We start from the raw sequence: 14309 nt of genomic DNA on the forward strand, positions 1-14309 counted from the left end.
GTTTAAGGGTATAGGGGGCGATTTCGGACACAGCCATGGTCTTATTATGGGGTGATATCGAGGGTCTGTGGCTCTACCATTGGAGAAAGCATAACTTGGTCATTGAAGTTGTGTGACAGTCAATCACTGTTTGTGCAATTGTCCATGAGTTCACAAAAGCATTTTTTCAGAGTAAACTCGATCAATCAAAATAGATCAATCTATAATGTTTCAGAAAAAACATGTCGAAGATTAGTCGATGGGCAGTCGATTCATTAAATGATAAGCCATTTTTCCACAAAAGCAGTTTATTCAGTGAAGCCATCCGTTAAAAAACGGCCTGTGGTCTCCTTCCCTGTGTACATAAGCGATAGCGGACATTACACTTTTTTTGCTAACTTTGCAGGCTTGCCTTCAAGTGGCTTTGCTAGAAACCTTCAGGCAAATGAGTTTGATCAAGGTTGAGAACCCTTGGGCTAGAATATATTGAATCATGTTTTTATATTTGTTTTATGCTTTTTATTTTATGCTTATGTGATTAATTACCTAGAAGACATAGCATTTTGCATTAAGGGTGCTGTAAACTGTTTTTTTATGTTTTACTAACCCAAAGACAAACCTAAACATGCAAAATCATTCAAAAGCAGAATGTTTCTGATTGGCATATATAACGTTAGAGGTTTTTAAACATTTCTCTATAATCCAAACTCATACAAGATCAAGAACTGCTCAATTGGATTTTGGATATGAAAAAAAAATGGAATCAAAGGAATTTCACTTTTATGAGAGTAAAAGATATAATTGGGATGCAGTCTCTTAATTCTCCATCTTTCTTTACCACTTACTTCAATTCTCCTCTCACCATACTCTATCCTGCTTTTTTTTTTTTCTCACGGCATTTGCGGTTGTGGTTTTAGCCGTGTGCTATAAAAACAAAACATTGTGCAGAAAAGCAGAAAATACACTCATAAACTACTCCAACTGCTCATAAATTTCCCCACCCTCTTCCTGTCAACCACTTTTATTCACATTTTTTGAAGGTGAGAATGTATTCGTGAATGCTTTTAATTGTACTGAGCTGAATAATTATTATACATGCAAATATCAAAGCATATAGGCCTAACTCTCTTCAAGTAAGTTAGTTTGTGCTGATATTAATTATTTTGAACGTTGTGTGGCGGTTTTGAGTAAACCACAACTTTATATATTACCTAGGTCTCACTATGCAGTGTGGAATGGAAAGCTATGTGCAAATTACGGGCAGGAGTTAAAGGGTTTGTGGACTGGATTGACCATATGCAGGCCTGCTGTGTAAGCCTGGCTGGACAGCAGGTTTGTCTGGCAGGCAGTTTAGATGGAAATCCTTCCAAAAGCTTGATTGGTCGACAGAAATTGTTTATCACATGGTAGACTGAGCATGTATGAATGGAATTTTGTTTTGACTGCTTGTAAATACTTGATTCCAACCTCATATTTAGGAATGGGATGGAAGAGAATCAACTATTGAAAATCACATTTTGATTGACCAATAATCTTGAATATTAAATGTCTATGATTGTGAAGAAATTCTATACAATTAGGCTGGTTTCAGGATGCTTTTCTTTGGGTGCGTTGTTTACATAAGCTCAAAAAGTTCATAATTAAAGAACAAAAAATTTATAAATTATATATTGTATTTTTTTTTTTTAATATATAAACTAAATAAAAAAATACATGATCATATGCCTATTATTTTTAATTAAACAAATTAAATTAAACTTCTCTTGCCCGATCAAGGTTGTCTAATTGCATTATTTCATTTTATTCCCATTATTGTAATGCCTTCCTTTTTAACTGGTTTATTTTACCTCAAATGTTATATGTAACGGTCCGTTTTCTTTCATGCGATTCTTCTTTGTTCTGAAATGTTTGTGTGCGTTATGAATAATTGAGGTTGAGTGCATTGCAGGAGCGGAGAGAAGGATATATAGGTCACTGTGCGATCGCTGCTCAGGAAGGTAGAAAACAGACACACTCACATTTACTCACACATTTACACACACATTCACATAAATGGTTCTCCATGGAGTATTGGTATTGGCTAGCAACCTGACGTGAGATGTGTTGCCTTTTCCCCGCACAGTCCCGATAAAATAAAAACCTGTCCCTCAGGGCCACCGTAGAATCAAACCTCATTGCCGTCGATGGCAGTTGCGACAGTCCAACAATGGTTATTTATGTTTATCTTGCCTGTTTTTGTACATTGAAAATGCGAAGCATTTATGTAACCAAAGATACTCTCATTGTTTGTTCGACTAAATCAAGTACGTTAGTATGTGAGTCACAAAATCTTAAAATGCTGTCACCATTTACTCACCCTCAAATTGTTACAAACCTGCATTAGTTTCTTTCTTCTGTTGAAGTAAATAAGATAGTTTAAAGAATATTGGTAACCCTACAACTGACGGCACCCATTGACTTCCATAGTAGTAAAAAAAAATACTATGGAAGTCAATGGGTGCCGTCAACTGTATGGTTACCAACGTTCTTTAAAATATCTTCTTTTGTGTGCAACAGAAGAAAGAAACTCTTACTGGTTTGGAACAACATGTGGGTGAGTAAATGATGACAAACATTTTTGGGTGATCTGTCCCTTTAAAGTGTTTTACAGATAAGCATATTTTATTTGTGAAGTGGCAGGTCGAGGGGGGTTCAGGTCACGCATTAAGTGATTCATTCTCGAATTCTAAGTGCACCGCCCTTCGGAAAGTTGTGAATTATGCGTGCGCTATGTGTAGTAGGGCGTATATATGTGTCTTTCTTGCACATGACCTACATTCGTCAGGCTCTGGCTGTTAGCATAAAACCGCCTCGATCACATCGTCACCCAGAGCGTGTTATTGTTGCTGCCGTTTCTATTATTTGTTCGGCTCCTGCTCTCTGTGGGATCCTGTTTGCATTATATAGAATCCAGTCGTCATGTTTGTTTTTGTTTCGTCCCTACATTTGTCACAATCGTATTTTCAGTCAATTCAAAGATGAACAACAGCCAGAACACCTGAGAAGGACAAAAGCAAAACAGTTTGAAGGAAAATGTAAAAGATGGATGTGTAAAGCACTCTTGTATCATGAAGAGTTCACTGTGCATGATGCTGTAACTAATGCACTAATCTTTAAGCTGTTACCATGGTAACATAGAAATGCAGGTGGGAATAAATGGTTGTCTGCTTGGCAACCTTACTGATGAGCAGAGCTCTACTTCTGATCTGAGGTCAGCTTCCGTGTATCACCTCTGCACTTCTGAAGTTTTCAGATTCAGGAGTGAGAATTGGATTTGGAACGAGTAATTGAAATGTAAAAACATGGGCTCGGAGTCTGTACACGTTTTCTATATGTATATGGTATGCATTAATCATTCATGCATTTCTGTTCTACCCTTTTTCTCACTCCAGCTTCTTTTTTTATAACTTCTTTTGACCAGATGCAATAAAATGCAGGAGTAGAGGCTGGTTTTCATGTTATTCAAAAGATCATGAGTTGAGAGAGGTAAGAGTGGAAGTTTATAAACTAATTGTACACTTTTTTTTGTCTTTCTCTTTTGACATCTGCTTCATGTTTTCGTGAATTCACCCTTTGATTTGTCTTCACACTCTTTTAACATCCCCTTCTGCACTACATAGGTAAGTTAGTTTATTCCATTTCTAATATTGCAGTGGCCTGTTTCATCCTAGTTCATTTTAATGCAATAGACAGAATGTTAGCGAGTTATGTTGTCATAGTTGCACATAGCGTTGTTATGATTTACTCAGGGTCGCAGAAACTGCTTTAAAACTGTACCTTTCCAAAGCTAAATGCTACTTATTTTAAAGTAGTTAAGTAGTTGTACTACAGGCAAGCTATTTTATTTAATTTTAACTTATTATTTAATTTATTTTTTGCAGTTCCCATAAATGCAGGTCTTGTCCAGATATATGGCAAGCTTATATATTTATCTTTATATACTGTATCTTTACCATTTAATTCACCTTTTTTTTCTTGCATTTGCTATAATGTTACATAACATAACCTATAGCATGTGTTGTCTAGATATATGGCTTTATGCACCTTACATAACTGTTACAAATGCTTTAATTTGGGCAACTAGTGCTTTTTAGCTACTGTATAATGCGCCTGTCTGGTATAGGCTTGAATATGAATTGGCACTGTGTATCACGCTGAATAGCTGATAATATTATTGTAAATCTAAATCCAGCTACTGGTTTGTGTATCCCTCCGCCTCGTTTTTTGGGTATGACTGGCATACCAATTTGCTTATACTCTGAATGGTTAATCAGATGTGATTTTGTGATTTGATCCGACCTCATAAGACACCCACACTGTCACACACACACACACACACTGCGGCAGGCATGTGCAACGTGTGTGTGCTTCCTCCAGATGAAGCAGGATGAACTGCTGCATCTCCACAGACACACACATTCGGCAGGGTGCATCGCTCCCAGCATATGTGCTGGTTTCCATGGAGACAGAGAGTTAAAAATAACATGGGCGACGGCTTTATTGTACCATTCACCAACACGTCTGACACAAAATGTCACATACGCATATACACACGGAGACCCCATCCCCCTCGGCGATGCGACGGGATTGACGTTACTGACTGCCATAACGGGCAGAAACTGTGAACACTGGACTCTTGTATCCGGCTGGTTCTCGTGCACGCGCTCACACACACTCCGCTTGCCCCATGGGCTCTGCAGTGCTGCTGCACCCCACCCTGCTGCAGTGGCATTCTTAAACACACATGCGTGTGCATGAGAAGCCCCCTTTACCCACATTAACCCATTTCCAACTGCAAACAGCAGCCACGCTCTGAACGACACAACCTAAAGCACATACACACGGCTCTCATTTTCACATCCCAGCGATCTCTTGACGTAAAAGAATAAGTCAGACAGAGAGACGTCGTCCCGAGAGCAGTTCACTGTAAGACACAGGAACTTCATTAACCTAATTTGAATCCCTCGAGCATCCTTTCCTTTACAAGAATAGTTACTGAGACAGATGTTTAAGATGATGAGTAATTATTTTTATTCACTTTTCCCCTTTTGTCTCTACATTTAAACACTATGACAGTTGACATGGTAAAAAGAGACATGGCCTGGCAGGTGATGCGTGTGCTCGGATTTTGGAGACGAAGGCTCCCTAAAAATAAATGTTTTAATATTTCAAGTTATATAAATTAAGATGAATTGATATGTTAATTAACAATGTACTTACATTACATTAATTAACATACATTAAATAAGAATGAAAAAGTGTGTGTATATATATACACACACACATATATACATATACACTATATACTAATAAAACCCTATAAAATAACAACACTGAAGTGCTCATACCATTAAAAAATTTGGGGTCAATAAGGTTGTTGGTTTTTTTAAATAATGAAATGCTTGTATTCTGTAAGGATGCATTAAACTGATCAACAGTGACAGTAAAGACATTCACTGTATAATGTTACAAAATATTTATATTTTTATTAAATGCTGTTCTTTTGAACTCTCTGACATTTCTGTTAATCAAAGAATCCTGACAAAAATGTAGCACAAAATTAAGCATCAGATCAGCATATTAGAATGATTTCTGAAGGATCATGTGACACTGAAGACTGGAGTAAATTCAGCTTTGCCATAACAGGAATAAATTGCATTTTTTTAGTCAAAGAAAAAACAGTTATTTAAGTTGTAATTATATTTCACAATATTAATGTATTTTTGATCAAATTAATGCAGCCTTAGTGAGCATGACTTTTTCTTTTTCAAGAACACAAAGACCCCAAACTCTTTCATTACTTAATGTACATTATACTGTATTTTATTCATTATTTTAAATGATATATGCCCATTTTAATGAGTAATCTTTGTTGTTCTTGAAAATGTCTCACAAACATGAAGATGGGCTCTGATAAAGCCCAAGATATCCTTTACAAACTTTGACCTTCTTGGACTTCTAAACAGAAGATGAATGTTGAATTACGCAGGTGTGTTTGTGTGTGTAACGTTACTGCATGCATTGTGCCGAATGAAATGGAAGCCGATTCAACAAAGACTCCATCCATCTCTTCCTTCCTGTTCTCTGTTATTCTGTGGTTGCTGTAGACCACATGTAAGAAAGAGTGACATCATATTGTATATGTATTCTGGACAGTGTTCTGAAGTGCGTCACACTTGCTCATTTATATGCACACAAAACGTTGTATATTTTATCTTAGCATATCAATATTTGTGTATTTGTATAAGTTGGAAAGACGGAGCAGTGTGTGTCTGAGACTTCCTGTTGGAGAGCATGTTTATGTTGAGCCAGCTATAGTCACACACATGCGTGGAGTGGACCATCTTTTTGTGTCAGATTTGTGCGGTTCTGTATGTATGTGTTGTACAGTATGTGGTAGTTTATGCTCTAGCAGTGTGTGTTAATATGTGGCATAATGGCTGGAAGCATTTTTTAATAGATATTAAGTACGCACATTCCATTATGGGATTAATACAATGGCATTTTGAAGCAGTTTTTTGACTATAAGTAGCTGTTTGTTGGTCGAGTTCTCTTAAGTGTGTAAACACATGGTGCTTTCAACAATGCTTTGTTAGTCGTAGCGGCCTGACGCTGTGGCATTGACTACGGTACCTGGAGAAAGCTATCCGTTAGCATTCCTATGTACAGTATGCTTAGGACATCTGTTTACAATTCTTTCTTGTTTTATTTATTATTATGATTATTAGTCACTTTGTTTGGTTCTGCTAGTGGCAGGTTTCTCAGTCTAGCTTGTGTAGCTAACTTTTAGCTACTCTCATAAACATTGTTTCCACAGCACAATTTCCTTACGCTGTCTCCATTTCAAATTCTGCATGTGCGCACTTGCAGCAGACATCCCGTCGTAAGGTGGGCTTCAAAAGGGTCATGTCTGGAGGTAGTTAGGTGATTAGCATAATTAGCCTCAGTGTGATAGCCACATCCTGCTGGGAACTCAGGTGATGGCAGAGGAGGAGGAGCCGAGGTGTCCTGGCTCTGTGATCCTGTGCTGTAAAATGACAAATTACCACCCGTTTATCCTAGAGGTGTCTGTGACACTGATCTCAAACACTGATAACTCTCTCTCTCTCCCTCAGACTGCTTCTCTCTCTCTCTCTCTCTCTCTCTCTCTCTCTCTCTCTCTCTCTCTCTCTCTCTCTCTCTCTCTCTCTCTCTCTCTCTCTCTCTCTCTCTCTCTCTCTCTCTCTCTCTCTCTCTCTCTCTCTGCAGGCCTATTAATTGTATGTTAAATTATAAAATATGTTTTTTACAAACATTTATCTTACCATTTTACATTTTTGTTGATGAATGCAGAATTCGCTTATATAGCATGTGAGTCTCCTTTTCAGCACTAGGGGGCAGTGTTGAGAAAATATTGTTTTTTGATTGACAAACCTGCATTAAAATCCCAACATATTATTTTCGACACCTAACCAAACAAAGTGCATCACCATCCATTGAATCATTCAACTTAAAATCGAGTTATTATTATTATTATTGTAGTAAATTATTTTATTTACTTTTATATTTTTCTCCAAATTTAAGTTGATTAAAATTCAGAGTGGTGCTACAGGTTTCCTTAACTTTTACCTGCTTTAAAGTCACTGATCATTATTTTCCTGATGTAAGCTTGTTACATAAATTGAGCTGGCTTGAAATTGTATTATTTTGTGTACAGGTCTACATATTCAACTGAAGATACTTAGTATCCTATATACAAATTTAAGTCTTGCAACATGGATCTCTCAGAAAAAAAATGGTACAAAAGCTGTCACTAGGACGGTACCCTTTAAAAAGGTTTTAATATTTACCATTTAGGTACTATACACTTTTGGTACCAATATGTACCTTTTAAGGTACTAATATGCACCTTTTGAAAGGGTACCGCCCCAATGACAGCTTTTGTACCTTTATATTTGAGAGTAGGATCTCAAAGCACCCTCAGCCCCAGATAAATCAAAGCAGAGTGTGTTTAAACAAACTTTTCGCTTCCTTTCTGAGAAATTCTTACACATGCAAACCCACATACCCACACTTTCATTATTTAGAAAGTAGAAAATACCAATAGTAGTAATAGTAGTGTGTGGCCAGAAATACAGATGGGAAGCAGATAAGAAGAGTGATCCCTGGAAAAAGAGCTAGAGTATTCCGGAAAGAGAAACACAACAGCTGTTAGACTTTTTTTTTTTTTTTTTAAGCCGTGACATTTAAGACTTTCTGAACAGTGGTAATGATTTTTAGCTCCAAGAAAATGGTGCATTTCTGAAGAAATAGCAAAAAAGAGAGGTGCTTGATGGGAACTATGCATTCCAGGCATGTTTCTGGTCCGCTCGCACACATACAATGTGATATTAAAGAGAGCCGCAGTAAAAGGCAGAGGAAGGGTGTGACGCGAGAGAGGATGAGGAAAGAATAGAACAGGTGTGCTCCATGCGGGCCGTGCAGAAGCCATAGTACCACCCATGTCTTGTGACTTTTCTGCAAAAGATAAAGTGTGCATTTAGGCATCACACCATTGTCAGACAATGCTGCAAATGTTCCTTTTATTGTCATCAACAATGACATGTTGCAGTTTAAACTGACCACAAAAATACACATAAACTCAATTTCACCTCAGACACCTGTCATTGCAATAGCCATTGGCTTGTGCTGTTAATGGGCATCTTGCAGAGCCACAAGCTGCCGGACGAAGCGGTCAAACCTGTGTTTTTATGTTTGCCAACGTGATTCTGTCTGTACTAAACACTCTCCTACTGTCAGTCCATTTGACGCCAAGGTCACAGGCACAGGATGACCAGATTAACATGGATTAGCGGGAAGGTCTGTATTATTCCAGGACTGCAGTGTGTACGGTTCGCACACACACACACACACACATTTTTGTACAGCTCTTTGTGAGGACATTTATTGACACAATACAATCTCCAGCTCCTTAACCTTACCCATCAAATCTAAGTGCCCAACCCAAACCATTACCCTAAACCTACCCTAATTATAACCTTGTCCCTAAAACTAAGGACCGGCCAAAATGTCCCCCTTTACTTTCTTTGTCCTCACACTGATGGTCTAAAACTCAAACTGGTCCTCACAAAGATAGTTGTACAAGTACACACACACACACACACACACAAATGCATGCTCCCACATGCACACCAGGATGTTCACTTCTCAAAGATGTACACATGGGGGCTCTCATTCACTTTGATGTCTACTACACCAAGCGACAAGCTATTATTATGACATAATACAACGTTTCGAGTTTTATTTGTATCAGTTACTTTGTGCTGAAAAGACTTTTATGTATGAATGATTATGTATGAGAACTATTTTAATAAAATACTCCTCAGCTCCTAACTGGATTAGGCCCTATAGCTTATAGTTTTTTTTCTTATTGTACCATATTGTATTCATGATTGTGGTTACATTTGCTGTTCATTTTAATATTGTGAGATAAGCAGCTCATTAAGTCTTCTATATCAATTACTTTTGGTCTGTTTTGATGATCCAAACTCTGTTTAATATAACTGAAAGATGTTTCCGTCTTAGATGTTTTTGTTCTTCTCTATCATACACTGCACAAAATGGAGTAGGATTTACTTTAAACAAATTTCACTCAGAAATGACTTGTAAATACCACAAATAATTACACAGAAACTCCTCAATCTCTGAACTGGATGGATGTAGAGCTAATTTATGGGCATAAAACGAATTTATTTGCATTTGTACAAACTCTGTATGATTTTCCAGGAATAATCATATCAAAACACTCTTCTTTCTGTATTCCCGATTAAAATCCCCCTTTGGACCAGCTCTTACACTGGCCCATTAGAAGATTAAGGGCAAACGGAGTGCAGACTAGACTGTACCACCTGCATTATGCCACTGGAAATGGGGGGGACTTGAGGTGGAACTGGAACAGTGTAAGTGCAGATGCTGCAGATGGGCTTACTCTGTGTAAGGGTTAGTCTGTGTCTGTGGCTGACGGCTGCTAACCGCAGCAGGTGAGCTTGTGCGCTAGCATGCATGAAGATGAGCGGAATGAGTGTTGAAGGGCAGCTGACCTGGCTAAGGGACAGTTGGCGTAGCTGTCCTTCCTGAACAATGGCTTTTGCCTGCTGTGTTCCTGTCAGATCCAGAGGTATGTCCTTCCGTGCATTCCCTGTTCGTCCAATCATAGAATTTGGTTCTCTCTCTTCCTCTGGTTTAAATTGCTATTAATTTTTTTATTGTTTGTGAAATAATGTAGCTCGTTTATAGATAGATTGTCTGTTTTGACAGTCCAAACTCTATTATATAACTGAAAGATATTTGCATCTCTTCTTCGTCTAATTTTTTTTCTCTCTCTCTCTCTCTCTCTTTCCTGGAATACACTGAAAAAAAATTGTGTAGGATTTACTTTCAAACCATTTTGCTAATCCGTCCACCTTGTTATTTCTCAATCTGAGATTGTCTTTGATTTGTACTAGAAACGCTATGCCTGCCATAGTGATGATGTCTCTGTCACACAGGCTGTCTGTCCATGTTTGGTGTGACATGTTGGATCATGCATTTGTGTAAACCGTAAAGTGCTGTGTTGTTACATGCTGAATTACAGCGTTGGTGATGCTGATTGACTGTTGTCTTTCTTTTCCATGGAGGCTTTAGCTGGCTGAGGTTTATTCCCTGCATTGTATTACGGGTGTGCAATATTGACAAAAATATATTTTTTCTGGGATTTTGATAACAATATTATTAATAATTTGAATATTGAATTTTTTTTATGAAATGAAATGATACTCAATTAAAAAAAACTGCCTAAGTCTTATTGAGTGAGTCATTGAATCATTCATTTAACTGATTCGTTTAAACAGCTGATTCAGGAACAGAGAGACACAGCCGCTCTATTGCGGTTTGTTTGGAACTATGTTCATTGACAAAATAGAGCAAAAAGAGATCTTTACAAAATTGTCAAATATAACTTACAATATTTACTTACAATTATGCTGATATTCGTGAAAAAACACACTCTTGCTTGTGTAATATTTCTTATAGAAATATAAGACAAAAACTCATATAGGGCCATTTTCACCCCCCTTAGATTTTGAGGGGCATTTTGTAATTGCAAAGTGACTAACATACTCGATAATGTCGGTAAATAACAATTACAATATTTTCATTGACGATACATATCGCACACCTCTATATTGGATCCGAACATCTGAATCTGGTATATGAATTCAGAGGTTTGAGAGGCATTGTCATTTCCATAGTTTATGTATGTGTGTTGTGGGGAGCATGCAGGGTTGAAGATTTAACACGTCTATTAAAAATAAATGATCCTCCAAAGAACTGATGAATTTAGGGTGTTGATTATAATAGTTTCCCAAAAATGAGAAGTATGTCATTATATAAGCTTGTGTTGATTCAGACCTGCATGCTGTTATTTTTATATTTATAGTTAACTTCTAGTGAGACACTAGCTTTACAATCGTCACACAGCTTTACACCATACAATGACGGTTCTGTTATGCCTCAAAAAGGACAAAAACACGGCAAAAGTAGTCCACATATCTATTGTATTGCTTCAGAGGACTTGGAATGTAGTGCACAATTTTTTTGGACTGTTTTTGTGGTGGTTTTATGATGCTTTTTGACACTATGAAGTGTCAACTTATGCAAAAGTAATGTGAAGAATTTTTGGAAAACATGGGAAAATAACTGCTTATAGGTTCGCAACAACATGACAGAATTGATATTTGGGTGAACTATCCCTTTAAGAAAATCTGAATTATTAAACAGACACACTGGCAGTAAGTAGAGTTTATTAAGAGTGTGCATGTGTGTGTGTGAGAGAGAGAGAGCGAGAGAGAAGAGACCGTGTTGCCCTACATATAAACTCAACAGCCCATCTGATCTGCTTATCTTGTCCTCTGTCTGAAATCTGTTTATTACTCTCTTCTATTATTTGTGGAGAAAAAAAGCTCAGAATGAATGATGGAGCTAAAACAGGAATCAAAGTGAATAAGTAGCTTTTAAAAAAATGGATGCTTGATCCTCACCCAATAATGTTTTAATCTTTGACTGTTATAAGCTGAGTTTGGTTTTAAAGTGTGTGTGTGTGTGTGTGTGTGTGTGTGTGTGTGTGTGTGTGTGTGTGTGTGTGTGTGTGTGTGTGTGTGTGTGTGTGTGTGTGTGTGTGTGTGTGTGTGTGTGTGTGTGTGTGTGTGTGTGTGTGTGTGTGTGTGTGTGTGGTGCAGTGGTCAGCACTACAGGAGGCAGCGGTCAGTCCTCATGCTTCAGTGATTCTGCTATGGCTCATTTGTAAAGGTCTATAAGTCAAGTCTCCACAGGGCCCCTCAAGCCAGCCATGGTGCCCTCAAATCAGGCTTATCTTATCAGAGACCCCCTTTAAATAGAGGGTGGGGATATACTTTTAGGATGAACTGCTTTGGATTGTAGGAAACACGCATCTGCATAAATAGCTCGGTGTTTACCTTTGGGATATACATAAATTATAAATGTATTAGTTGTACTGTTTGATGTGATGTTTAGCATTCTTCTTCCATGGTCTTGGTTTATATATGCTTTACACAAATTATACCTAGTGATATATAAAAAAATTCACCTGGAGTAAATTACATGTTAGCACATCCAGGAAACCTTTCATTTATTTATATTGCATGTCACTTAGGTAGAAGGTTGACAAAATGTTGCGGGTATTCTTTTAAGACTGCAATGAACAGCATTTATTTAAAATAGATTTTGTTTTGTACAATATAAAGGTCTTTACTTTCACTTTTGATCAATTTTATGCGTCTTTTGCTGAATAAAAGCTTTTTTTTCACACACACACACACACACACACACACACACACACACACACACACACCCTTTAAAAAAACTTCCTGACCCCAAACTTTTAAACATTATTGTACAGTAGGCTATATAATGCATACTGTACATAAAATGTTAGGTCACCAGTTGACATGGCATTCATGAGCAGTGAAGTATTTCATAACAGTATTGCGTTACTCCCTAAAAAATAGTTACTTTTATGGAAAGAAATTTGATACGCATTTGCATTACTTTTTAAACATTACACCAAAATTGAAATGAATAAGCCTGAAGGAAATGCTAATTCATGCCTGTACAGTAGAGGGCGCAGCTCAAACAAATCGTTCAGGGACAAGAGAGGTGTCAGTCAATAAATAGGAAAACAAAGTAACTTGCGTTACTTATTTGAAAAAGTAACTTTTTATAAATTTAAAGTCTAATGCGTTACTTTCCTAGTTACTTGGAAAAAGTAATCTGATTACATCGCTCACGATACATGTAATGCATCACCCCTAACACTGTTCATGAGATTGATAGAAATGCCAATATAATATGTTAAAATTAAATCATATAATTTTTCGCTAATTTATATACAAAAACTGCTTCTTGAAATGTTATTTACTATAATTATCTCGGCATATGAGTTGGAACGTAATAATAATACAGGTCACAAGAGGTTCAACCGGTGTAAACATTGGGATCCCCTGCTGTATGGGAAGGAAAAGTGCTCCTCGAAGAGGTTCAGATACATTAATAGAGCTAGTCCATAGACTTGTAAGTGCTGTGTAGTATCAGTGGGTATTAAGCACTCCTGCAGAGGGACCAGCTGTGAGACACAGAGTCCCCAGCCCCCATCAGAGAGAGTCTATCTCCATCCATACAGCAGGCAGCTGGACGGCTACAGCTAACAATCTGCTCTTATGTAATAAATGCATTTATCATTGATCAGTTAGTGCATGAGGGTTTCTCGTGTTTTTGTTTAATGCCGTTTAGTGCTTTAATATCTACCAATAGATACATTCACTATTTGATTTTCCCCAGCAAGATCTCAGCCATGTCTTTCTCTGCTAGGCTTGACCTAGATTCAACTATGCTAGCGCTCCGACTGCTAATGAGAGCATCTGTATATAAAAGAAGAACTGCAATGATGATTTGTGTTGCGAGAATTTAATTTAAGTCTGGTTTCTTTTACTTTGCATCGTTTTTAGAAATGCCCAATACATTGGCAGTCATATTGATGTTCATTTTAGCGATATCAAGCTGATAAGTAAAATATGCTGATATGTTAAATCCGATAAATTATAGCAAACAGATAATGGAACCTCACATTAATTCACAGGTGTTTCATTGAGTTTTTTATTATTTGAAAGTCATATTTTTCCACTTCTTTTTTTTTTTTTTTTTTTTTTTAGGTTGCCCATGATTTATTCTATTCGAATGGTTCGTGGCCTACATTTGTA

At 37.3% G+C, this 14309-nt stretch overlaps 1 protein-coding gene across 4 annotated transcripts in view; it reads left to right on the forward strand.

Annotated features, from left to right (window-relative positions):
* nhsb (Nance-Horan syndrome b (congenital cataracts and dental anomalies)) overlaps positions 1-14309 on the forward strand; it is a 52566-nt gene that overhangs the window by 14598 nt on the left and 23659 nt on the right. The window contains exon 1 of one of the 4 annotated variants that reach the window (XM_079598128.1): positions 3404-3504. The exons of 1 other annotated variant lie outside the window; for it this stretch is intronic. Coding sequence is in view for 2 of the 3 variants with exons in the window: in XM_079598126.1 (XP_079454252.1) it covers positions 10138-10174 (37 nt within the window). In the remaining variant the exon portion in view is untranslated. Of the gene's footprint in view, positions 1-3403; positions 3505-9971; positions 10175-14309 lie in introns of those variants that run through there. 2 more of the 4 variants (XM_079598126.1, XM_079598125.1) reach the window with 2 other exon arrangements.

The sequence above is a fragment of the Phoxinus phoxinus genome (genome assembly GCF_949152265.1).
Source record: "Phoxinus phoxinus genome assembly, chromosome: 22".
NCBI lineage: Eukaryota > Metazoa > Chordata > Actinopteri > Cypriniformes > Leuciscidae > Phoxinus > Phoxinus phoxinus.